This window comes from Eretmochelys imbricata, chromosome 5, assembly GCF_965152235.1.
Source record: "Eretmochelys imbricata isolate rEreImb1 chromosome 5, rEreImb1.hap1, whole genome shotgun sequence".
In the NCBI taxonomy this organism is placed as follows: Eukaryota; Metazoa; Chordata; order Testudines; family Cheloniidae; genus Eretmochelys; species Eretmochelys imbricata.
Window position 1 is genome coordinate 22,869,617 of NC_135576.1, and position 26,795 is coordinate 22,896,411.

The window sequence follows — 26,795 nt, forward strand, 5'->3', positions numbered from 1 at the left end:
GCCACTGACGTTAATGGGACTACTGCTCACTTGACTCATGGCCCATTGTTTTCAACTAGAACATTTCTGGGAATAAATATTTTTCTTGAATTACTTGCTTTTCCTGTATGGGGGAGGGAGAGGCGGGAAAAAACACCTTATTAATTTAGAAGACTTGACAACTTTAGTTCCCTAGTTACTCTGTTGGAGTGAACATCCCATAAGGAATTTTAACACAAGAGCTTTGTGAACATGTGCAGGTTAATCCAATAGGCCGTTACAGTGAAATTCCAGAGACCCAGTTACCATTGGGCAGGGGGAAAGGATCTGAATTTTATTGGTCCCCTAAATCTAATTTCACATAGGAAAGTCAATAGTTACGATCATAAAAAGGGAAATTAAACTGCAAAAAGAAAGTTAAAATAATGATAAACCTGCAAAATCACAGCAACTGAGAGCTGGACACTTGATCTGACCCAGCAATGCTTCAGTGCTTGCAGGAATAGGGATGGATTTAAGCACATGTGCCAGTGCTTAGACGAAATGGAGCCTCCCCTTAGCTTCCAACACAGAGTGATCTTTAATACCTATGCGCCACTAATGTACATCAACTCCTAGGGCCAATCCAGCATCCCTTGATTCCCATTAATTCCCATGAGAGTTTGGGAGCACAACAACGAATTCAGACTTGGACCCCTACTATACATCTATCAAGCAAGTTAGAGAAACAGGTGAATTTCAGCCTCAACTTTCAATTACTAGTAGGGTGATGAGCAATTAAAGAAAACCCTTACATTTCCTGGGTTTCACAATTTACATTGGACCAGTCAAGTTACTTTCAGCTTGACTTCTGTGCTGCATTACTAAAGTGAACTACATGGCAACTGCTTAGCATTTGATACTATTCTCTTACACCAGTTTAAATAAGACGTAACCATATTGAAGTCAGTGGACTTACAATAGCATAAAAGGACACTCAGGCCCTTATGAAATAGCACAGCTCTCAAGTTCTGTTGATTAACACATGCCTTTTCTGCACTATCGTCTTCCCAAAGCTTAGACATGCTATAGTCCCTGAACAGAGCCACAATTGTATTTGGTAAATAAAAATTCCCACACAGAAATATATATTAATCATGTATACAAAGAGGTATGCACAGAAGCATTTCTCTTTGATGCCTCATGAGATCTAAAATATGTTAAGCTAGACTGCACAGTGCTACAAAACAAAAATCACACAACCCTGTTGCTCAAAATATTTATAAGACATTGCCCCCTGGAGGAAACAGAAAAATCTATGTTGTGTCTGAATTTTTGTTAAGGTACAAACCAGGAAATCTTGTAGATTAAAACAAAAGTCTACATCTTAAAACCATTTTAACAAGAACTTCATGTCCAAAACTGTCTTACTGTCATTATCACGGCAACTAATTTTCCAGCAGAGAACTTCACTGCTTCATCATGATAGAGCACTTTATTGCAGCTCCTTTAATTAACTGATTAGCTTGCCTAGTCATTCAGAAGGTATTCCAGAGTCTACTGGTTACAATGAGGTTCAGTTCTCGATTGGCCTTTGGGCACTATGCAATAAAAAGAATGATATTGGCCATGCAGGACGTGTGGGCCTTTCATAGAAACGTGGGCCCTAGCACAACATAAGGATGGGGCAACACATCTATTTTTATTTGAACATGAGGAAATTTAGAAGGGCATCAGTAAACCCTTTCTTCCTACCAGTTAGCTAGTCTGGACTCGTTTGACCCAGGGACAAGGTTTCTTTAAAAAACAATGAGGCGTCCTTGTGGCACCCTAGAGACTAACAAATTTGTTTGGGAAAAAGCTTTCATGGGCTATAACCCACTTCATCAGATGCACGGAGTGGGTTTTAGCCCACGAAAGCTTATGCCCAAATAAATTTGTTAGTCTCTAAGGTGCCACAAGGACTCCTCGTCATTTTTGCCGATACAGACTAACACAGCTACCACTCTGAAAGGTTTCTTTAGTAACTGACCAGGAAAACTCAATCACAACAATAATTCTTTTTCCTTCCAAGAGAATTACATCCATCCCTAATTTCCATATATGGGTCTTACAGGAAACCAAAGGGCTATCATGGCCCTGGAATATTTAAGTGCATGTGTTACGCCGACAGACCCCGGTCGTCAGCAAGGACCTCTGGAGCTTAGTGCATGAGCCTCTACCAATAAGCTAAAAGCCAACTGGCTCTTAGCTAAGGCTGTAGAGCAGACTCATTTTATCTCTCTCTCTAAGTGGTCTCGGTGCCTCTAGCTGGGACACAACACCACCCCCAGGAGGTGTGTGGGTTACACATATATACGGTTCATACATGCAAAAAACAATTAATTAATTATAAAATCGAAGGAGCAGAGACATGCATACTTATACATGAATCCTTTCTAAAATGTGCCAGTAGGTCTTAGTCATCAGCAGGAAAAATAACCCCTTAGTTCAACTTGTCAAGAATTCTCCCATTTAATTTTGCTCTTCTGTTTTAACATAGCCCAAATAAGTTTTCTTCCTAGTCATGTCAGTTTCTTATGGAAGAAGTTTTAACAAAAGCATATCTTTGGCAGGGCTTCCGGCCACAGAGTACTGGGTGGTGTAGAATAGGATTTGCTGCTGTTTTCACTGGCTGCAAGTTAATTATGTTACCCCTGTAATGACAGGGCAAGAATCTGTCAAACTACATCTTCCTGAGCTGCCGCAACCTGCCCACCATATCCAAATAGTTCCATTTGTTCTTGCTCATGTTATCTTTTTGCTGATTACAGCCATATAATGAGCTCTGTCTGAAGGCACAGTCTCTGCTATGGTGAGTGTGCCGCCTTTCACTCAAAGTCAGCAATGGAAACGGAGAGAGCTATTAAAGGCTGGCCTCTGTCTGGTACATAAAACCGTCATACCATATCCTGCACCTGGTTCAAAGAGGGAAAGTGAGCATCCGGGAGTGCGTGACACCACTCTTCACCTGGAGGGAAGTGTCATATCAGATAAGCAGAGTGTAAAGCTCTTCAACAGAACGAAAGAGACATTGCCCCAAAATCGTTCACCAAACCAGCTGTTTCTTTTCTTTTTTACAAAAGTCATCTGCATTCTCTGCTGAGCAGACTTCCACTTTCCATCTGTATCCTTCTCGCTTCTGTTCCTAAACAGCACGCTGACGCTCGGTGCCTTGTTTCTTGGCCTGAGACTGAGCATGACCTTTGCATGAGTAACCCACTAGTCGGTGTGTCGGGAGTCCCCCTTTATGGCTGCTCCACATAGGATAAGAGTCTTACAGCCCTGCTGAGAGAGCCTGGACTCTCTAGCTCAAGCTGAGGCAGCTCATGCTTTTACCTGTGTGTCGCTCAAGATGGGAGCTGTCACGCATGGATACACAAGGTGGGTGGGAAGGTGCAATAGCCTGCCTCCGCTCCTCTTGAGCCCCTCTCCCCTATGCAGGAGCACTGAATCTTGGAGTTCCTCTAAGTGCAGGGACTTCTCCCTGGGGCAACTACTCAAACAGGATGGAGGGGAAGCGTGACCTACCTTTTTCCTATATCCCCACCACACCAGCCAACACAGCTGAAAATGGAGATCATGCTGCATGTTCTTAATAAGTGTGGCAGCTTGCCCATCCCCGTGTTTGGGTCAGCCCTCCCACCCCCTCAATTAGGGCAGCTCTAGTCTACACCGTCTCTATGCAGGGCTCATGCCTTAACCATACAACCTGGCCCTATGCAAACTTCCTTTGACTTCCAGCTTATTAAATGTAGTTGCTTATCATTAACAGACTGGAAATACCACTGAGAATGACCGAACCCTGTGAGTCAGTGAGTGAACACACAAGAATTACAGAAAGAGTGAGGAGAATGGGCATAGAATGTTCTCTGTGCCTTGATTTGAACAATTACGTCTTTAATTATGCATGGCTAAAGCACTCTGTGCTGTGTAGCAAATGCACCATCAGTGAGTGTGTGAAAATAGCAATGCCCTCCTGGTAGGAAACCTCACCTGCTCTTTGCTGAGGGGCAGAGACGAGTTGCCATATTTTGTGCAGTTTGCAGATGAATGAGATTCATGCGGAATTCTGCAGTCCTGTAGCTTGGGAAGCAGAGGTACCCGCCGCAAGACTGGAACTCCCAGGGAAAATGGCCACTTGCTCTCTAGATCTCATAGCGCAAGCACTTTTCAGTCTGATCAGCTACTATCTCGGAAAAATGCTTGCGCTACAAGAGCATATACTGAAATGGAGATACGTACCATGCATTTGGCACCGATGAGCCTCTGTCTTAATAGAGGGTCTTTTAGCACTCTGGTGCTAACGCACTTGTCAGATTTGTTATTTACCACAAAGCCTTTTGCACACTCAGGGGCAGCCTCACCAGCCTCCTCCCAAGCCTGTTTTTTTTGGTGGGGGGCAGGTGGGTGGGTCGGTGGGAAATTTGTTTGGAACACACGTAGGCACGATCCAGCACCCTTCAAATCAGCGGGAATCTGTCCATTGCCTTCAATAGTCACTAGATCAGAGCCAGAATCTCTGAACTGCCCCAGGCTTAAAGGTCCCTCTTCCAACCCCAATATTTTCATTCTAGCCTCCCTTCCAGTGAGCTTCTCTGCCTTTTGATGGCTCCAGGCTTCCCATCCCCCTTTCCCTGGAGAGGGAAGGCAACTATGGTACCAGCTATCCCAAGGCACTTTACAGAATGGACATGAGACAGAAGACTGGACTCTGAATGGCATTCAGTCAGAAAGCTAACAACCAGGAAGGGAAATCAGAGGCAGGGGCAATAGAGATTTGAAAACTGATGGTGTGTGGATGAGCCAGGGATAGACAGTATGTTCCAGCAGCAGGGGAGAAGGCTCTCGTCTCAACAGTAGAGCGACCGTGCAAGGAGAGGTGGGAGAGGGAAGCCAGACGTTATGTGAGCAGAGAGAACGGAGAGGGGGAGCACGGCAAACCCAGGCTCCCATTCACAAAGCAAAGAAGGCAAACAAGCTCTGTGATGTCTGCCGGCTTTGGGGATTAGTGACCCTCCGCTAAAGTCCTTTACTCTTGAGGGAGGATTCTGGAGAAAGCTCATTTCTTCCTGCAAATTATTTCTCAACATGTTTAGCTAGTCTGCCTTTATCTTTCCTGGGGACTTAAAGAAAGGAAAAAAACAACACGGCACAAATATCTTCTAGCCCTACTAGCTTTTGAAAGGGCTTAACATCCATCGCCACAGTGCTTTGGGGAAGCCCCGCAGTGCACTTGGGACTCTGAGTGCCAACATTTGGAGTGTAAATCCTCTTGGTGGGATGATCTACTGTGTCTGAGGAGTATTAGCCTCACGTAGGGCAGATTATTTCTCATTTTGCACAGATCCATTGCACACTGTCTGGCTCTGAAAACACAAATTCCATTTGAAAAGAATAGCACAAGCCAAGGTTTTCTTGGGCTGTTGATTCATTATCTTCAGAGCACATCTGCTGCGGGCTACCAAAGCATTTCGAGCTGCACACTTGTGCTAAGTAGACCCAGGTCTTTGGGCTCCGTAACTGGAGCCCACTGTGGTTTCATAATTGTAAATAAAATGAAGGCAATAACAATTATCTACAGCAGCTTGGATTTTTAGGTTAGTCAAGTGAAATTTAATCCCTTCAATTCTATGAGGAGGAGCCACTGTTTTAGGCTTTGGAGAAAACAATGTTTTGAACTCGGTGAAATGCTGTAAGTATTTTAACAGGAAGTTCCCATAATAATTTTGCCTGTTGTCCTGGGATGAGTGGTCAGGAAACTTATTCATTTGTTTTCACATTAAAACAAAAATATTTTCTCATACACATAACCAAGGAAAGAACACTGGGCAAACAAGCTTCTCTTAAACTGCACTTTGTTGAAAGTGTTTATACTTTGTTCCTGAAAAAATATACTGCATCCATTTCCAGTAAAGCACAGTGATCCGCTTGTCGAATTTCAAGTGTTTGGGGGCATCTGGTGTACTTTTCTCTGGAGAATTTTTTTTAAAAATTGGCAGTTGGTACAATCTAATTTATTCCACAAGGCAAAAAGTGGAATGACAACAGCTATCAGACAGGATGATTCTATCAGGCAGGGAAATCATCCCAACTTTCCCTAAATTTTTTCACTGTATAAATTGTGTGTATGCATCTATGTGTAGTAGAATGTTTAAGAAAATTCTAATGACTGAGCCTACTAAGGAACATCTGGGCCAAGAAATTTATTTCTGTGATTACTGAAAACAGAAGTATTTCAACCACTGCCCCAAATGAATCATCATTTTGAACTCTTGTGGTTTCTCCAAAGATTGCCACAGCCACCAATGGGCAAAACAGACAGCGATTATGGCAAAATACTTATTGCACTGCCAGCCTCTCACCACAATGTGGCAGAAAGCCGTGTCTTTGTGATAAAATACAGAATAATAAGAGCACTTCCCTCTGAAATAAGACAGCTCACATTTTTGTAATGAAGTCTGTGTACCCCACCCCCCCCCCGACACACACTGAAAAATAGCCTTCTCTTGAAATCTAGAACTTTCAAAAAATATTTTTTCAAAATGTTTTGGGGGGGAATTTAGCTTTTTGTCTTTCCTCCCTCTTTTACGCCCTGCCCCCCACTTTTTTAGTGGCAATGTGGAAGAAGGAAGGAAGGAGGGGAAAGGAGAAGTAGAATAGAAGGGAGGGGACAAAAACAAAGATCTTTAATAAAAATGTTCATAAAAAATTATCATAAAAAATTACAAATACACACAAAAAAAAAATTCTTTTTGAAACATGCAGAGCAAAAATGACCAAAATTTTCAAAGTATTTTGCAAACTTTCCTCCCGATTTTTTTACCAATTCTTCTCAGAAAGGTTTGAGATCTACCTTCTCCATTCCAATCCACACAACAGATGTCCTGGTGTCTATTCTGCACTTTCTCTGTGTACAGAGCTCCAGAAGAGTTATAAGCTCTTGAAGACCACTACCCCATGGAGTGCATAAGAGAATTTAGCTCTTCATACACTTGGAACTAACTCTTGGATGTGGTGCATACAATACCAGAAGCAACTGTAAGAAAACAGAACCTCACTAACTCACACTAACGACTGAAGCCCATTGCAACTCACCAGTTGTGATAAGTTAGCAAACAAAATCTACCTATTACTCCTGGGGCAATTCTGCACCAAAAAATTAAAAATTCTGTGCACAATATTTTAAAATTCTGCATATTTTATTTATCAAAATAACACAATATAATCATGCCAGTTTCAATTATTTTGGTCATTTATTTCAAAATACCTGTCAGCAAGTATGTCTGTAACAATACAGACAACAAAAAAGATTCAGGAAATGTTTTTTGACAAATAGATTCCTTTCTAGGCATATTAACACAGAACTTGATGCATCTTTGTTGACAATTATCTTCTGTTTCAGTGAAATTAAATATTTAATTTAAACAAAATCATTATACAAAAGTATGTTATACAAAAGTACTGTAACAACCCAGCCTAAGAGAGCACTAGCATCTTTAAAGACTGTTTTATGTGTCTGTCAGTCATGTCTTGTCCAGGTTCAAGCTTCTATATGTATTGTAAGGTTTTTGCGTCCTGCCACTGTAGCAGGAGGGAGGATTGGTGAGTTAGCAGTAGTTTAGTTGTAGGATAGCAGGCGGTTTGCATGGGGAAGGGAGAGCCAGGGTAGAGTGTGTGTGTCGGGGAGAGTGTCTGTGTTTGTGTGGTTGGGTCAGATACATGGTTTGCCAGGAACACCCCTTTGTCTCTGGAGGTGGTATGTGTGCCCCAATGCCAGGTGCAGGCTGGAGTGCTGGGGAGGGGTGCAGTCATAGGTGGGAGCGCAGGGGTTGGGTTCAGGTTCATATGTGCGCAAAGACGTTACAGGTATACGAAACCAATCCATATGAAACACATAAAATTGGGAAAAAAGAAGAATTTTGATGGAAATCACAAATTCTTCATGAAAAAACAAAATTCTGCGGGGAACATTAATTCTGTGCAAATTCTGCACTGCGCAGTGGCACAGAATTCCAGCAGGAGTAATAATATATTTTGTTCGTTTTGACAGGGGTAATTTGGCTCTAATTCTAGGTCTCTAGAAGTTCAACACCACATTATCACGCTACTGAGAAGTGGGGAGAGAAAGCCTGAGTTGAGTTTTATCAAGTTTGCATATTTAACATGTGCAAGATTCTACTCCAAATAATACTGATCAGTTTAATAGAAAAGCTTTACAACCCATCACAGCTAAAAACACCGCTGAATATAAAATACAGTAGCAGTAGACACTATGGGTAGGATCCTGGCCCTACTCAAGTCAGTGGGGCGTTTGCCATTGTCGTCAATGGGGCCAGTACTTCACCCTAAATAGTTCAGCTTGAAGCTAACTCCCCATTATAAGTCTGATTTGTAATAGTTGGGGCCCCAACTTCTTTGAAAAGAAATCAATTCCCCTGCAATTTCATATGCCACATCTCATCCCATGGTAAAATTCTTTGGGGAAATTTGAGGGATAAGAGGTGCGAAGACCGGAAAAATAATTTTCAAGTCATGTTGTCAAAATTATCCTGGGTTTGTGGGTGATAGAAAACTGACTGGATCCCTTAACTGTACATTTCCAGGTTTCAGAGTAGCAGCCATGTTAGTTTGTATCCGCAAAAAGAAAAGGAGTACTTGTGGCACCTTAGCGACTAATAAATTTATTTGAGCATAAGCTTTCGTGAGCTACAGCTACATCCGATGAAGTGAGCTGTAGCTCACGACAGTTTATGTTCAAATAAATTTGTTAGTCTTGAAGGTGCCACAAGTCCTCCTTTTCTTTGTACATTTCCAGGCATTGTAATGTTTGGATGTTTTAGGAGGTATAGAATTTTTGTAAAGCAATGTAACATGATTTTGGGGTGGTAGGTGGACTCCTTTGAAATACACTTTTAACTGTAACTTACTTTTGCCCCCTCTTTTCCTTTTCCTCTTTTAGTTGAGGGAAGCTTTTCAGTTTTGACATTAAAACTAAAAAGATGACATGTCCAGTCATCCAAAAGTATTGGGGTGTGATTTGCAATTAAATATATCAAATGGGTGGATGTACATTACCAAACATTTCTTTGGTAATCCTCTTGGGGCTTCCTAGCTGACATGATCACCCTCAGAGAAACGAAGATTTAATCTCTCATCTGCTAGACTACTTATGGCCTCTTACTGGTAAAAAATTGGAGGAATGGTTCAAAATAATGGGGGCATTTTTGTTGTGGAAGAACACATCAAGTACAAACCTCGCAAAACAGACAGAGGACAAATAGCTACTTGAAAGTTTTGATTTCCATTTATTCATTGCTCAAAGTACATTTGTCTGCAATAAACATCTCACCTATCCAATTATATTTTTAAATATTAATGTTTGCCAGACACACTGATTTAATAAATAGGACCAGAGTTAGTATTTTCACTGAGTTAAGTAAGATCTTGAGAAACAACACATGCTAGGTGATGTAAGGAAGTTCACTCTGTAATATGGTAGCCTTCTGACAAATAGAGAGATTTGATGATACTGCACAATATTTCTCTAAACAGAAAGATACACGCAGAAAAAAAAAAAAAAAAAAAGCTCAGAGATGATTAACATTTTATTTCCATTGTTTCCATGATAATGATTTGTAAACTTGTTAAAACTTCCTAAACAAATAATTACTAAAAAAAACAAAACTAAAACCAGACTCAGCTTTCCGAACACGAAATGGCAAAATTGGTTACACAACCACTATGGGCCTGATCCTTGGAGATGCTGCGTTCTTCCCCTCAAGGTGCTGACTGACCTCAACTCCCATTGACTTCACGAGGAGCTCAGGGTGCTCAGGACCTTGCAGGAGATGCTCAGCCCTCACAGATTCAGGCCCTACAGAAGCACAGTCCACAGACGTGAGTATGCCAACACTGAACGAATGAGGCAGAAGTAATAGGCTGCTCTAACTTCTGTAGATTGTCAGCGGTCTTTTGTGACACATTCTGTAAATGGCGTGGAACAAAATCATCGACTACGCCCCTTCCCTACCCACTGCCCCCCGTTCCTGCCTTCCCTTTTTTGCCTATTTGTGTGTGTGTCTTTTTTTTAAAAAAAACTATTGTTACCCCCACCCTAACGTGTTATGTCTCTGTAATATTGTCTGGTCTTGCAGCTCCGATAAGTTGTTAAGTTGCATAATTGTGTAATTTTATTGGCTGCCTGGTGAAACGTGTGGTATTTGGTAATCTATACACGCTGTCAGTCTTTTTTGTATTTTTATTGTTTGTTTCTTTATGAAAATTTATTAAAAAAAAAAATTAAAAAAGAAGAAAAAAAATAGAGTGGCTATCTCCCAAAAAGTGCCCGATGCAGACTGCAACATGGTCATTCCCTGTATGGGCAACAAGGGTGCGTTTCTGGTACATGTGTCAGAGCAATAGCTATAAATTAAAATTAAACCCCATTCTCACTCACTCAAGCCCAGGCTAACCTTGGCATGAGCCACAAACAGAATTTTAACTCTGTGAATCATGCATGCACTATGCAAACTGAGTCATGCATCAACGCACAGAATTAATGCCCCTTCACATCAAACAAGGATGTTGCCCTTAATAAGCAAGAGAATTCCAACACAGTGGCTAGCACTGAGAAGCACAGAGGCAGCCCTGCCTATCCCTGCTGAGAATCTCCATTACTACAGGCCCCTGCAGATTCAGTGAAACCTGAAGAACCAGCAGGAACAGGCTCTGATACTATAGCAGTAACATAGAAACAGCGAGTGGTATAATTTTGAAATAACCCTAATTAGAGGCAGCAAAGAGTCCGCAAGCCGACTCCCTCTTTCACTCTGCAACATTTACGTACTACATCTTACAATGGTGGGCAGGAGTCATCACTGTTTTGAGATCCCTGAGAAACCTATAGCTTTTAAAGGGTGCTGAACCTGAACATGATTTACAAGATGGTACCTACAAAGTCCTGTGCACACCACTTACGCTTTAGTAGGGCCATTTGCTACTCAGGGCTTGTCTACACTTGCCGGGGATCCACGAGCGCCGATTGATGCATTGGTGGTCGATTTAGCGGGTCTTTGCAGATCACTCTCCCGGGACAGTGTCTCCTGTCGACATCACATAGTGTCGACCCCACGGTAATTAGATCTAAGCTAGGCTGATTTGAGTTACACTATTCACGTAACTCAAATTGCACAGCTTAGATCGAATTTCCCCTGTAGTGTAGACAAGGCCTCAGATGATGAATCCAAGCATTCACAACAGCATCAGAAGTGAAGAAGTCCCATAAGGTCCTGAAAGTTTGTTCCATTAGCATCACATTCATCAAACAATGGCAATGATTCAGGGGCAGACCAGACTGGGGTGCTGAAAATGTCCAGGTCTGTCTGCTAAATGGCCTATATTTTTCCCTGGTCCAAGAGACCATAGATCATTTTAGGGTAGGAGCTCATGAACTGGCAACAATTAAAACTGCCACACACAACCAAAATCTAGGCATTCCAGCTTCCCAGTGAGGTTTTGCAGGGCTCTTCTACCTCTGGGAGCTCATAGAACGTCTGAGATGGAAAATAAAAAAAGGATATTATTCTAATTATCAGTAGTCTCCATAGTTTACTAATTTAGTTACAGAGCCTTTAAAAAACAGCACGACTGGAGACTCTCAGGAGTGGAAAAATAAAAACTGACACCTGAAAGTCTCAGACTCCACAAAGCATTACCTTCCTTGGCATGAAAAATAATGTGACATTATCTAGCAACAGATCACCTTTGATTTAAAGAACAGGTCATTCTGTCTGAGGGGCAATAACACATCATGGTTCCTCAGCCATAGGTTAAGGACTGCTTTTAAGAAATGGCCTTCTATTTTGCAGGCACAGTAAGGTGGTTAGATAGCATAATACTACCACTTGTGTACACAATTAATTGCAGAGACATTTTATTGCAAGACAGAGGCTGGGTTCAGGCACCTTTGAAAATCAGATCTGATACTGTGTGAGACATAGCTGCATCTTTCTCACCACCTTATCGCATGCTCTCAATTTGTTTAGCAGACGATAAGCCTCTTGCTCACAGCAGAATTAGATGACATGGTATAAAATCACCTCCCACCTTTACTAATATCAGTGGAGCTCAATAATCTACTACTATTGATTGTTTGTATTATGGCAGCACCTAGTGGCTACAACTGAAATCAGGGCCTTATTGAGCTAGGCGCTGCCCAAAACACAGAGTAAGGGAGAGCTCCTACTCTGAAGGGTTTACAATCATAATAGACAAGACAGACAAAGGGTGGGGGGAAAGGAGCACTTTTCTAGATGGGAAAGTGAGTCAGAAGGTTTGTCTACACCGGGGGGAAATTCACCCTATGGGGGTGTGATTTCTAAAGTGCACTAATGTGCTGCCCATTAACTGGTCTGTTTAGACCTTGCTGGTGCGCACAAAAGATCCCCTAGGGTGATTTAAGGTAGGACTTTACCCCACCATGTAGAAAAGCCCAGAGAGATTAAATGACCTGTGAGGAATGTGGAAATATTTGTAATATGTTTACGAACTATCTGTATGATTCTGTACCTGTCCACCTGGCATCACAGATGACTAGGGAGAAGTATAAATATATTGTTTGAGCATGCAGGGATGTAATCAGGAAGGCCAAAGCACAACTGGAATTGCAGCTAACAAGGGATGTGAAGGGTAACAAGAAGGGTTTCTACAGGTTTGTTAGCAACAAAAAGGTGGTCAGGGAAAGTGTGGGACCGTTACTGAATGCGGGAGGCAAGCTAGTGACCAACGATGTGGAAAAAACTGAAGTACTCAATGCTTTTTTTGCCTCAGACTTCACAGACAAGGTCAGCTCCCAGACTGCTGCACTGGGCAGCACAGTATGGGGAAGAGGGGAGCAGCCCTTAGTGGTGAAAGAACAGGTTAAGGACTATTTAGAAAAGCTGGACATGCACAAGTCCATGGGGCCAGATGCAATGCATAAAAGGGTGCTGAGGGAGTTGGCTGATGTGATTGCAGAGTCATTGGCCATTATCTTTGAAAACTCATAACGATTGAGAGAGGTCTCAGATGATTGGAAAAAGGCAAATATAGTGCCCATCTTTAAAAAGGGGAAGAAGGAGAATGTGAGGAACTACAGACCGGTCAGCCTCACCTCTGTCCCCAGAAAAATCATGGAGAAGGTCCCCAAGGAATCCATTTTGAAGCACTTGGAGGATAGGAAGTTGATCAGGAACAGTCAACATGGATTCACCAAGGGCAAGTCATGCCTGACCAACCTGATTGCCTTCTATGAGATAACTGGCTCTATGGATATGGGGAAAGCAGTGGACATGATATATCTTGACGTTAGCAAAGCATTTGATACCGTCTCCCACAGTATTCTTGCCAGCAAGTTAAAGAAGTATGGATTGGATGAATGGACTATAAGGTGGATAGAAAGCTGGCTAGCTCATTGGGCTCAATAGGTAGTGATCAAGGGCTGGATGTCTAGTTGGCAGCCAGTATCAAGCAGATTGCCTCAGGGGTCGGTCCTGGGTCTGGTTTTGTTTAACATCTTCATCAATGATCTGAATGATGGGATGGATTGCACCCTCAGCACCTAGACAAATTGGAGGATTGGGCCAAAAGAAATCTGATGAGGTTCAACAAAGACAAGTGAAGAGTCCTGCACTTAGGATGGAAGAATCCCATGCACTGCTACAGGCTGGAGACTGACCAGCTAAGCAGCAATTCTGCAGTAAAGGACCTAGGGATTACAGTGAACAAGGAGCTGGAGAGTGTGCCCTTCTTACCAAGAATACTAATGACATATTGGGCTGCATTAGTAGGAGCATTGCCAGCGGACTGAGGGAAGTGATTATTCCCCTCTATTCGGGACTGGTGAGGCCACATCTGGAGTAGTGTGTCCAGTTTTGGGCCCCCCACTATAGAAAGGATGAGGACAAATTGGAGAGAGTCTAACGGAGGGCAACAAAAATGATGAGGGGGCTGAGGCATATGACTTATGAGGAGAAGCTGAGGGAACTGGGCTTATTTAGTCTGCAGAAGAGAAGAGTGAAGGGGGAGTTGATAGCAGCCTTCAACTGCCTGACGGGGGGTTCCAAAGAGGATGGAGCTTGGCTGTTCTCAGTGGTGGCAGATGATAGAACAAGGAGCAATGGTCTCAAGTTGCAGTGCGGGAGTTCTAGATTGGATATGAGGAAACAGTATTTCACTAGGAGGGTGATGAAGCACTGGATTGTGTTACCTTGGGGGGGTGGGGGGTGGAATCTCCATCCTTAGAGGTTTTTAAGGCCCGGCTTGACAAAGCCCTGGCTGGGATGATTTAGTTGGGGTTGGTCCTGCTTTGAGCAGGGGGTTGGACTAGATGACCTCCTGAGGTCTCTTCCAACCCTGATCTTCTGTGGTTCTATGATCACTACCCCTGGGGGGAAGAGCACCCATGGAAAAAAATTAGTGGATGCTTAGCCCCCTCCAGCAGCCAGCTACGCCCTCCCCCACAGTGCCTCCCATCCACTGGCAGCCCTGCCAATCAACTCCTCCCCCACCCAGTATTTCCCACCTGCCGTGATCAGCTGTTCTGAGGCATGCAGGAGGCGCTAGGGGAGAGGGGAAAGAGTGAGGATGAGGCATGCTGGGGGGAGGGGGCGGAAGTGGAGTTGCGGGGGCTTGGCAGAAGGGGTCAGGTGGGGGCGGGGCCTGCGGCAGAGCGGAGCGGGGGGTTGAGCACCCCTGGGGCCTGGAGGAAGCCAGCGCCTGTGCATCTAGTCACTCGGACTATCAGGGCTGGAATCACCACATTTGAATGGAAAACCCTACTGAGACAATGGACGCCTCAAAAACCAAACATCAAACCCTAGAGCAAGTTACTTCTTGCTTGTTTGCAAAAAAAAACATACTTTTGATAGCATGGTGGAAACAATGCATTTTCCAGCCAGTGCTAACTGATATTTTCCTCCCCAATGGAGTATTGGAAATTTCTGTGAAAGTTTTTACTCTCTCCAAGCAGCTCCAGTGACATTACTAATAACAATCCTGTTCATTTCCCCCACATTTGGGATTTTACTTACTGAGCCAGAACCTCTGCTGGTATAAATTGACATCTTTACTGAGGTAAATGAAGCTATGCTGGTACACGCAATCTGAGGATCTGGCCACTTTTGTTTTACAGGTGACTTGTTTGACACCATGCATCACATTCTAAACCATCCATTGCTGGAGGTCAGCCCTTTTCCTAGAGGGAGGAGATTCTGTGCCCTCTAAAACACCACTGCACTTGTACTTCCCCGTCTTAAACCAGTGAATGAACCCCACCCCTCACCCCTACCACAAGAAACAGGAAGCATGAGATATTCTGCTGCCTTGGGAAGACCTTCTACCACCTCTAGCACAGAGGTCCCCAAACTGTGGGGCACGCCCCCCGCAGGGGGGCGCAGAAGAATGTTGGGAGGGGGCTGGGCCAGCCCCCATGAGGGGCAGGGAGGGAGAGCCATCCAGCTCCACCCAGCTCTGCTCTGGCCCCACCCCCAGCCGCAGCCCTGGCTCCCAGCCCCATCCCCAGCCACTTGTGCATCCCTGCACCAGGCTGCAGGCCCAACTGCTGGTCCCCGCCATGGCTTGGCTGCAGCTCCGCCTCCAGCCTCAGCTCTTGGCCACGGCTCTGTTCCCAGCTGGGTGGGGGGCAGAGGGGGAATGGAGCTTCACCGAGCCATGGGCCCGGCTGCCAGCCCCCACTGCAGCCTGGCTGTGGCTCTGCTCCCGCTCCAAGACCCACCCCCAGCTGTGGCCCCAGCCTCAGTCCCCTTATCCCTGTCTCCATCCCTTCCCCTGAGCCATGGCCCTACTCCCAGCCCCAGCTTGGGGTGGGGGGGGCGTGGATAGAGATAAGGGAGAACACGACCCTGAAAAGTTTGGGGACCACAGCTCTAGCAGATCAGTATTAAAGACAACCCATTGTGTTACGCAGCAATCCCTATGCACTGCAGATCTGCAGTAACCGCTTTGCCCCTTACCTTGCCCCACTGACATCCACGCCGACCATTAATTGTCCGTTCAGGGAAAGAATCTCATCTCTCAGTCGCACTTTCCCACATTTCCCTGCTGGGCTATTTTTCTTTAAGTCCGTTATCCAGATACAGCCAACATCAAGCACTGGGCCTTTGTGCCCTTTCCTCTTTTTCCCTCCTCTCCGTTTCTCTCCATAGTCTCCAAAAGCAGGGATGTTCCCAAAGCTTAAGCCAAGAGCCTCATTTTTGCCCATCTCCTTAGTAAGGTAGAGCGTGCAGATTTCCATATCTAAAGTGCTGGGACCACTAGGCTGCAATTTGCTGTCATCCACGGAAAAATTTAGCTGTATGTACTCTCTCAGCTTCTGAATGGCAGACTGACACAGCCTCTGCTCTGGCCCTTCCACTTCCTCCCTCAGGTTGTTTTGCAGCCACTGATACAGGAGGGGGAGGAAAAGCATAGCGTTCTCTTGAGTGATGGGCATTATGGGCACCCAAGGATCCCATCATGTGAAGGATGGCTTCCTGGGTTCACTATGCAGGGCTTCACTGATCCTCCTTTCAGAATCACGGTATCCGTCAGCGTCACCCCCAGCCATGTTGAGAGAGAGAGAGCACACATGGGGAGCCACCACTCAGGTCCGGCGCTGTTGAACTGTTCAGTTTGGCAAAGAATAACAGGACGCTTTTATGAAAACACTGAAACAATTGCTGTGGACGGCTCAGCAAGAGGAGGAAGGAAGTGTCAACGAATTCTTGTTGGGCTACTTTTACAGCTGGCCAGCTACAAATTACACTGGAATCCAATGAGAATTCATTCTACAAGGAATGTTGTCAGTTCATCACCATAGCCACTCAACACCTGCTTGGCCTGCAAGATAAAAACAGAAGCATTACGATCCTGGTCATCGTTCCAGCTAAAATGCTGCTCAGCTGCTCTGCTCATTAGACACAAAAGAAAATTTTCCTAACGTGTAATTCATAGTCTATTTTGTTGTCCCTTTAATTTTTAGTTATCAGGTTATGCCATTCTGTTGGCTTAGAGCGCAGGGTGTACAGTTCTCTCCCCAATCACCGTTTTTATTATTCTCTTGTCTACCACTTGGGGGCATCACCTATCCTTCTCAGGAAGAGAATAAAAGGTCATCCAAACAACCTGACGTGCCAATAGAGATCAAGGCCCTATAAACAACAGTATACTCTGTGTCGGGAACAAAAGACTAATACAGCAACTCAGAGGCAGTGGTAAAAGCACCTGGAGAATGGTTCATAGCCACTGCAAACAAACAGCTTCCATAAATTTCAACAGGAGCTGTTCAGAGTCAGGACTGGAGAACCAGACCCTTAGATTCTATCCCCAATTCAACTGGAGATGGCGAATAACGTTAGGGATGTTACTTATGAACCTCTTTGTGCCTCAGTTTATCTGTCTGTAAAATAGGTACAACGTAATACTTATTTACCCACTTCCCAGGGCTATCGTAAGACACAATAAATGGGCACAAATGATGCCTATAATCCTGTGGATCCCCAAGTTATAGGTGCAAAACACTCTCATCATATACAACTTCCTCCACCAAGCTTTTAAAGTAGTGTTCAATGCCTCTCAGAGGCCAGTGTAAAGTGCGTGACTATAGTGACCACCACTCATAAAGCTGACATACAATGGTGTGACAGCATGGCCTGCCTTATGAACAGGAGTGACTAGTGGTCAGCCCAGCCCACCATCCAGCATGGCCCTTTAAGGATTTTCAAAGGCCCAATAAACAAGAACCTAAAGAAGGATAGGGATAGAGAGATAAGCAGTGGTTGGGAGAAAGGCCCTGTTTCTTTAAAGGCCTGGCACCAGGAGCCTGGCAGAGTGAGTGGGGCAAGACTCCTCTTTCCCCCAGTCAGGGGATACACTGGGAGGAAGGAGCCAGGGTAAAGGCTTCCTTCTCTCTTCCAGGGTTGGCAGACACTGAGAGAAGGCTGGCCTGCTAGACCTTCCAGTTTGGAAGGCTAATTACTGAGGGTGTTCAGCTGAAGGGAGCTGGAAAAAGCTTTGCAGCTATTACAAGACAAGAGGCCTGAGATACAAACTCCAGCCCAGAGAGAGGGCTGAGAGGGGGGACTTCTGCTTGAAGGAGACACATATCAACTAAAGGTAAGTGACAGAGGGCTGCTTGCAGTATAGCCCAGCTGCTGCAGAGGAGGCCTGGGAGTGGTCTTTGAGAAAGCACCTTCATAGCTGGCTAAGAAGACGCTGTGAGGAACCACAGATCCAGGCAGGGATAGCAGAGTCCAGAGACCTGGTGAAGATGTTGACAAGTGGGATGAAGTTAGAAGCAGATCAGGAATGTGGCGGAGGGATCAAAGAAACATGCTTTATCCACCCCAAACTCGATCCCTGGGCTGGAACCTAGAGGAGATTGTGAGCCTGGGTTCCCCTACCTAGTTCCCAGCCAGACCAAGAGGGGGGTGCACAGGCATTAAAAGAATAACAAAGGCCACGAATGAAAAGTTACAGATAGATAAACATCAGGAGACCAGCTCGAAGGCCATTAGATTTTGAGTTTACTGTTTTGGGACTTTTTCGTATACTGTGGAAGGAGAATGGACTGAATTGTGACCTGACTGCAGAACTAGGCCACAGGAAACAACAGATCACTGTGCACCAGAACGGCTAAAGGGGGCACTACACTGAAAAACCCTGCAACATCACACCTAGATATGTGGAGGTGCCTTGGAGGTGAGATTTCAGGACTAATTGATCATACAACTTTCAATAACTATAGACAAGGCTCAGATTTATTTTAGGTTATGCAGAAGGTTAAACTCATGGTTCCTCTGGCCTGAATCTATGAATTTCTAAATTTTGTTCTCATTTGGTTAGAGCTTTGACCTGGGAAAGAAGACTATGGCAACCATCAATAGGAAATAGGCTTCTGAATGAAACAAGCAGCACCACTGTACAGGACTAAAACAGCTCCATACCCAACAAAGTCAGTGTCTGATGTATCAACTGAACATATCCAGCCTGGTGAGAACAGCAGTTACAACAGCCCAATATACACACTAGCAAAAAAAGGTGACAAACTGGGTGGCAGATTTCTCTTTGGAAAAAGAAAGATCTCACTGAGAAAAATAGCAAACTGAGCATTGAGCCAAAATGGAGTTTTACTCTGGACTTTGGGACCTCTTTGTGAACTTTTTTATTCATCATCACCCTGTGTCTGCTTTTGTGTGCAATGTGTTCCCCAAACAGCTATTTTTACTCTCTCATGTACAAGACTTGTGTACAGAATGGTGTGGCTTTTTTTTTTTTTCCTAGCGCTGGTACTAGTCTTCCCTCACAGAGCTGGCACAGCTGGGAAATGGGGAGCATAAAACAGGATGATGGCACTCCCCCGCCACTGTGTTAAGATTCTGGTTGAGTCACTGAGAATGCTTCCGGGGGCATTTGCTGCACGCCCACTTGTTCTGGCCTGTGGTTTAAACCCACAACCTGGCTCTAACTAACCACATTGACAGGGATTTTTGTTGCATTTTTTAAAAAAAAGCACAAAGTGAATTAGCTAAACTTCACAAGTTGCACTATCAGTGTCCCCCTGTCCCCCCGCCCCCCTCCCCACCCCGTCCATGGGCACTGGGGAAAAGCCACCAAACTTTATACACTGTACACAGCATGGTATAAATTAGAGTCTCATTTTAACAGACAGGTTAAATGGTGCTGCTACCTGGTATTAAACTGTGTGAGATTAGAAGGCTGCATATTACTCTAGCATACAGCCCCAAACACCCCTCCCTGAGGGAGACCTACAGCTGTACATCCAGCAAACCCACACAGATTAGTAATGGACAGAGCCTCTTCCTTTTCTCCAAAAATGAAGTTAATGAGTCAAATACTCTCAGAGTTTGGCTGGAAGCATTTCCATCACCACCATTCCGGGTGGTTCCACGTGGGGATTTAATCCTAATTGGTTCCACAGATGGTGGCGGTTGTAAGGGAGACACGGATATCAGTGTATTTGCAGGCAAGGTCACGTCCCCTTCTCGGCCAGCACTGCTCACAATTTGTATACCATGGTCCTCTAAGAACCTCCTCTCCCCACGCAACAGAGGCTTTGAGCCCTTTTTGCTGTTCCCGCTGCCACTCCCTGGGCTGGTTTTCTGCCTGGAGATTTTCGTGTTAAGGTTTACTGCCAAAGCATAGACCTAAGAGTGAATGTAGCCCACAGGCCCTGCAGCCGCTGAGAGCCTGGTCTCCGCTAGGTTCCACCTACAACTCTCACATTAAATTTTCCCCCAAAGACCGAGTCGACAGTGACACCCACACACAATGGGGCGTTCTCACGAAGGGCACGTCTACACTTGGAGCTGAGGGTGTGATTCCTAGCTTGCATAGAGCAGCATGCTAAAAATAGCACAGCCGCAGTAGCATGGGCAGCAATAAGTGGCAGCATGGGCTGAGGGGTCGAGTACAAACCCGCCTGGACCCTGCGGGTACATACTCCGTACTGCGAGCCTGTGTTGCCTCTCATGACTGCCCATCCTACACGACTCTTTTTAGTGCACTAGCTCTGGGTGAGTATGTCTAGGTGATGTGGGACTCACACCCCTAGCGCTAAGCATAGACACACCCTAACATGAAGATGTTTTTCCCTTCTGATAAAAGCTTCAGTTAAGGAGGGATTTAACTGGGTAGAGAGAACACACCTGTTTCTGTGGGTCTCCAGTCTTTTTTGCTCCAGAGGCTAATATGAGTAAATGGCACATGTCGGGGTGACTAGTTTTTTTAGTTGGATCTCTCAGACTAGCTGAGTGGTGGGAAGAATGGACTCCAGAAGTGGGTGTATATGAGAGGAGAATAATACAACAATATTTCTTTAGATGACCCGAGGCTTAGACTTTATCACAAGAACCCCATTGCGTATTTGGATATCCTGATTCCATACATACTTCTGTTTCTTTTTCTGACAAATTGAGTTTTTCCTTCCATGGGTGCCCTTTTCAAAAAGAACTATGGAAGGAGCTCTCGAGCCCCACTTCCTTATGGGTGGAAAGAGAAATAATAAAGGTCATAAAAATGTCCCACTACTGGTTTTTAAAAGTTGATTTATGCACGTGACCCCGGCAGATACAATGTTTAGGGTTAATATTCCTGCCATATAAAAGCCCAGCCCCAAACACCGGGAAAATGTACATATGGTTATATCCTTTTCACTCCTCCAGTGGGATCAGATTAGAATTGTGTTAGGTTATATCTTTTCAGCTATTTGTGATTTCCCCTGAATATGAAAATAAAAATAAATGTCTTTCCGCTCTTCAGCCTTTGGGAGGCTAGTGAAACAAGCCCATTACCAGTCAGACATTCATTCATTGTTTTTTTTTTCCCCCATTCAAATTGAGTTTTCATTCAATAGTGCCTAGTGGTCAGCCCAGCCCACCATCCGGCATAGCCCGTTAAGGATTTTCAAAGGCCCAATAAACATTCTTTTAATTCCTGGTGGCATCTAACAGCAACCACATGACACTGAGAACAAAATAAATCTTAATCTCAGAAATAGAGTCTAGCTGTCAGAGTTAATGGACATCTTACTCCTGCAGGAATTCAGCATAGGAGTAATTCATAGGATGGGGCTGTCACCACAGGAAAGGTCCTATTGGAGTCATCGCAAATCTCAGGTTACTCAGCATGAGTAATAATTTTGGATCAGAGAGGAAATTAATTGACACTAAAAGCTTCTGATTAACCACAAAAATTAGAGATAGAAGAGATCTATTAAAGTCATCTAGGTCCCAATTCAATGAAACGGATGTGAAACTTTCCACTGAAGCTGGATCAAGTGCCTAATCCAGCCCAGTGCAGACGCGTTCCCTACAATGCATTCTCCAGGGCTTATACCTGCCATACTTTTCTTATGTTGACTAAGAATCAAAAGAAGTCAGATCTGTTCAAGCATCCAACCTTCCTTAATCAGCTACAGTAATTGATAGGATTCTATGACATCACCTAAGCAGGCTCCGAGGACCCAAACTTGTAACAGTTCAAACAGAGGTGCATAGAACTGGGCAGGCAAGTTAGAAATATGCCCAATTCTGTGGGAACATTTGAGAATGGCTCAAACGTCCTTTTGGAGTTTTCATGGAAAATACACCAGGACAAGCACAAAGCAGCACCTGCATTTCTGTCCATCTTAGAGACTTATGTATTTGTAAGCAGTGTCAGAATGAGCTCCACCCTGACATCTGGTGGTGAGGTGTGGCAAGTTGTGGAAAAGAACTTCAGGGGCCGATGTCATTTGCATAGGCACACCCACCACGCCTAGAATGAGACCATAGCTGCTCAAATGGTCACTTTGGCTGCTGTGGGATCCCCAGCGTCTCTGTTATTGGGGCAGGAAGAATAAATTGTTATTACCCTGATTATGGGAACTGTGCTTGGAACTGTACGTGGCCTTTTGTTATGATGGAGGGATTCACCATCAACTAAGTAGCACTCGCTAGGCAAGGGTCATGGGTTCCAAAACTGTGTGAATAGAGAGAGGCTGGGGACAAGTATTAATACTTGGTGGCATGGGCCCCTTGGTGAGGGCCTTACATGCTAATTGCACTTCCTCCTCTCTCCACTGTGGAATATCAGAGCTAATTTTGATTTCATTAGAAGTCTAGTTATAGGCTGCTGAGCTCACTTTGGGCTGACAGTGCACCAGCACTGGGGCTTCCCTACTACAAGCTGAATTCACCTAAGAGCTGAAATCACTGAGTGTTGTGTTAAGTAGTGGGGGAGCTGGAAGATATATTGTGGAGCAGTTCGACGCGGAGCAGTGTGTGGATGGCAGGAGCTGCTTGTGGGTCGTGGAGCTGAGCGAAGGAGTTCGTGGGGCGGCTGGCGGAGCGGAGCGCAGCTGAGCGAAGGAGTTCGTGGGGCGGCTGGCGGAGCGGAGCGCAGCTGAGCGAAGGAGTTCGTGGGGCGGCTGGCAGAGCGGAGCGCAGCTGAGCGAAGGAGTTCGTGGGGCGGCTGGCGGAGCGGAGCGCAGCTGAGCGAAGGAGTTTGTGGGGCGGCTGGCGGAGCGGAGCGCAGCGGAGCGAAGGAGTTTGTGGGGCGGCTGGCGGAGCGGAGCGCCGCTATGGAGCTATGGGGCGGTCAGCTTCAGATCATGTAAGGTGCCTCTTACCCCCGTCCCATTTCTACCCAGGTTGGGAGGTAAAGCTCCGCAGATAAACTTTCGAACTCTGGGGCTGCCCTGGCCAGGGACAGAGACTTTTGGGGCATTGGACTTTTGGGACTTTGGGTGATTTGGGGTTGCTGGACTCAAGAACCAAAGGGAAAAGGGCATGCCCCAATTTGCCTGGGGTGGGTTTTTTTTTGCTCATGGGTTGTGTTATGAATCCTGTTGGTGGTGTTTCCCCAACATAATGCCACATTGTTTCTCTCTGTTATTAAAAGGCTTTTGCTACACTCAGACTATGTGCTTGCGAGAGGGGAAGTATTGCCTCTTGGAGGCGCCCAGCAGGGGTGGTATATACTTGTCCCAGGTCACTGGGTGGGGGCTTGAGCCGGTTTGCATTGTGTTATTGGAATGGAACCCCTAGATATTGAACCCGGCCCTTGTTGCTGCCAACTCTGACGGGCAGAAGGGTTACATATTTATCCTCAACACCCCTGCAAAGTAGGAACATACTATTATCCGCATTTTTCAGTTTCGGAATCACATAGGTAGTCCGCGGTTGAGCAGGACATTGAACCCATGTCTTGTAAATTCCAGCCTAGCACCCTAAGCACTGGATTATCCTTCTTCTTATACATATCACTAAGGCTTTGTCTACATTAGGATTTTAGCTTTCCCAGGGGTACAGACACAGTTAACGCTGAACCAGGATAATTTCAAAACTGGGGAAAGCTGCACCAGTTCCAATCATTAATAATAGAGTGGTCACGTTTTCCAAAAACCTAATGGCACCTTTTTCTAATCACTTAATTTTGTAACAGAAGAACTTGCTCCGAAATCCTATCCATTATGATCTTTCTGCAGGATGGAAGAGCTGTATTGATAGAAACTGACCTTTTCTCCCCATGTGGAGCATGGTATCTGCAATTCTAAACTTGTTCAAGGCCTATATGTCTATTACCTCCCTGGGCCTAGTAACCTTTTTTTCTTTTTTAAATGCACTGCATGTAATGGATAATGGAGTGCTGGTTTGAGACAGCAACACTGTGAACTTTAAAGGTTTAGTACTTAGAACAAGATTCTGACATCTCTTACACTGGTGTACATCTGGAGTAACATGACTTCACTTCATTGACTTAGCCCAGAGTTCCTGTACATAGGTATAACCATGATTAGAATCTGGTCCTAGGTGTGCAGTTTCCTAGAGAGTATCCCCAAAGTTTTAAAATATCATTGCATCACTGTGTGGGTAACTGCCAGTGTCTGTGTGCATGTAATATTTCACATATAGTGCCAAGCTTTTATTTTCAGAGGGAAGCTAAAGTTAGAATCTTAAGTCTATATTTAGACACTTAAATAAGTGACCTCATTTTCAAGAGTGCAGAGCACCAACAGCTCTCGCTGGTCAACTAGTCACCTATAAAAAATGTAATAAAGAGTTATCTGTATCTCCTCAGTACCTGCAATGCTGCATTTCACATTTTCAAGCCATTACCAAAGTATTTCTGAAGTAAGTGTGCTATGTTGCTATGGGTTTGTCTACACTGCAGCTGGGAACATGCTTTCCACAGCAGGTAGACATACAGGCACTAGCTCTGCTCAAGCCAGTGTGCTAAAAATAGCCACATAGCCAGAGGTAGCATGGGCAACAGCTCAAACTGGCTGCCCGAGTATGTCCCCAGGGGTCCAGGCAGGTTTGTATTCAAGCAGCTAGCCCAGGCTGCTGCCCCGCTACATTGCTATTTCTAGTGCACTAGCTCAAGGAGAGCTAGCACATCTGTTTGCCTGTGTCGGGAAGCACACAGCCAGCTGCAATGTAGACATGCCCTAATCCCTTATAGGAATTCACTGTTTACAGTAGTCCTTCCTCAAAGGGACATTTAAAAAAATTTATAAATATTATAAAACATGTCTGCAAGTGCTTTTAAATGTTTCCACTTTTCACAAAGCCTTCCTGTGGGAAAGACCTTGGACAATAGTTATTCATAAAACAAGAAAAGCCAATGCATGTAACCTGTGAAATTGGGTCCATATTGGTTCAGAAGGTAAGGAAACCAGAATTACAGACCAAAGCATATGACGTTGTAATGCTTACTTAAGCTTAAAGGAGCAAATGCACTTACATTTGTAAAATGCATTTATGATACATACCAAGAAAAGAAAAACGTGCAGATTCAGCACTGCAAGTTGAATATACTTGGAAACCTGTCTGATGTAATTTTACAGTGTTATTGGAAGTGTCACAAAGAAAAACAAGCTGCATTCTATGATCACTAACCTCTGCAATCATTAAGCCTAAGAAAATTATTGCCAGATGTAACAAGATGAACTTCCACATAAATATTTCCAAAATCTATTAAACTAATCACCTCCAATCTCATCTGATCATCACATAGCTAAAAGTAATTTATTAGCAATCTACTGCAAGTGTTCAAATGCAACTGTACCAAGCAGGAATTTTGAAAGACAATATTGTAAAGTAAATTTTGTTAGTCTATAATCTCATCTCTATCATCTCTTCCTTATTAGTCAGTTTATCTCTGATCTATTTTTCCTTTAAGTTCAAGTTGCATTTCCCTCTTAATTTGAGGATTTTCATGCTTTAAATTGTATCTTTACTTTAGTTTCCACTGAAACTTCTTGAGGACAAGCCCGTGTTACAGCTATATGCAAATTTTATGCCACACAGTAGGACCACACTCATTCTTACTGATGTCTGGGGAAGTTGTTGGAGATGACTCAGCTACGTGAAACAGGGCCTGATGCCACAAGTGGCCCCACACAGATAGCTCCCCCTTCCGGCGCGGTTGACTGCAACGGGACTCTATATGGGTACAAATATCCACTAGTTTGGAGCCAGTTGCACAATTTGGACCTCAGTAAGCATGTGAATAAAGACAATAGATCAGCTCCTCAGCTGGTGTAAATCATTATAGCTACACTGAAGTCAATGGCACTATGAAGATTTACAGCAGCTGAGAATCACTGCCTCATAAAAATGTATTTTGCTATTTCGTTCTAGTCGTATCCTACTATACATTGTAGTGGTAAACTCAGAATTTATTTCATCTGATCTCTTGGGTAACATTGCCCATAGAACCTCATCAGTAATGCCTGCATCAAGCCCTGTAGCGCTTGGTTGAACTAGACAGAGTACCTCACTTAAAAATATATGTGCTGCAGTAAATTTTATAAACGTAATGAAAGGCTTAGCAATGCACAGCTTCACAACAGTTCTGTGCTACTGAACCTTGGAAGGGCATCATAGAAAAAACATCTTTTTGAGGCAGCAGTTTACAAAGGGTGCAGTTTAATGAGATTCTGCTGCATTTCTGCTTGTTACAGTGGTCTGAACAAGACCTTTACCGCCTATCCTTCCTATGTAGAGGTGTATATTTCAGTGGGGTGGGAGTTAACACAATTAATGTAAGTGCCTGAATAAGAGCTGTTGAGAGTTCACAGCACAATGATAAAAAGACTCAAGAAACAGAGAAGGTTTTAATTCCGTATTTGCTTGTATCTAAATAAAATGCCAACTCCATTACGAGCATGCTGTAGAAATACACAACACTTCTTGGAAACAAAAATACCAAACTGTACTGCAGAATTGTCTTCAAGTGTCTCAAAAATTAACTCT

At 44.4% G+C, this 26,795-nt stretch overlaps 1 protein-coding gene across 1 annotated transcript in view; it reads right to left on the minus strand.

The window, feature by feature from the left end:
- Positions 1-16,489, minus strand: part of PDZD2 (PDZ domain containing 2) — a 215,528-nt gene extending 199,039 nt beyond the window's left edge. Inside the window, exon 1 of the mRNA XM_077816233.1 lies at positions 16,011-16,489. Coding sequence (XP_077672359.1) covers positions 16,011-16,489 — 479 coding nt within the window. The remainder of the gene's footprint in view (positions 1-16,010) is intronic.
- Between the last annotated feature and the right edge of the window lie 10,306 nt (positions 16,490-26,795).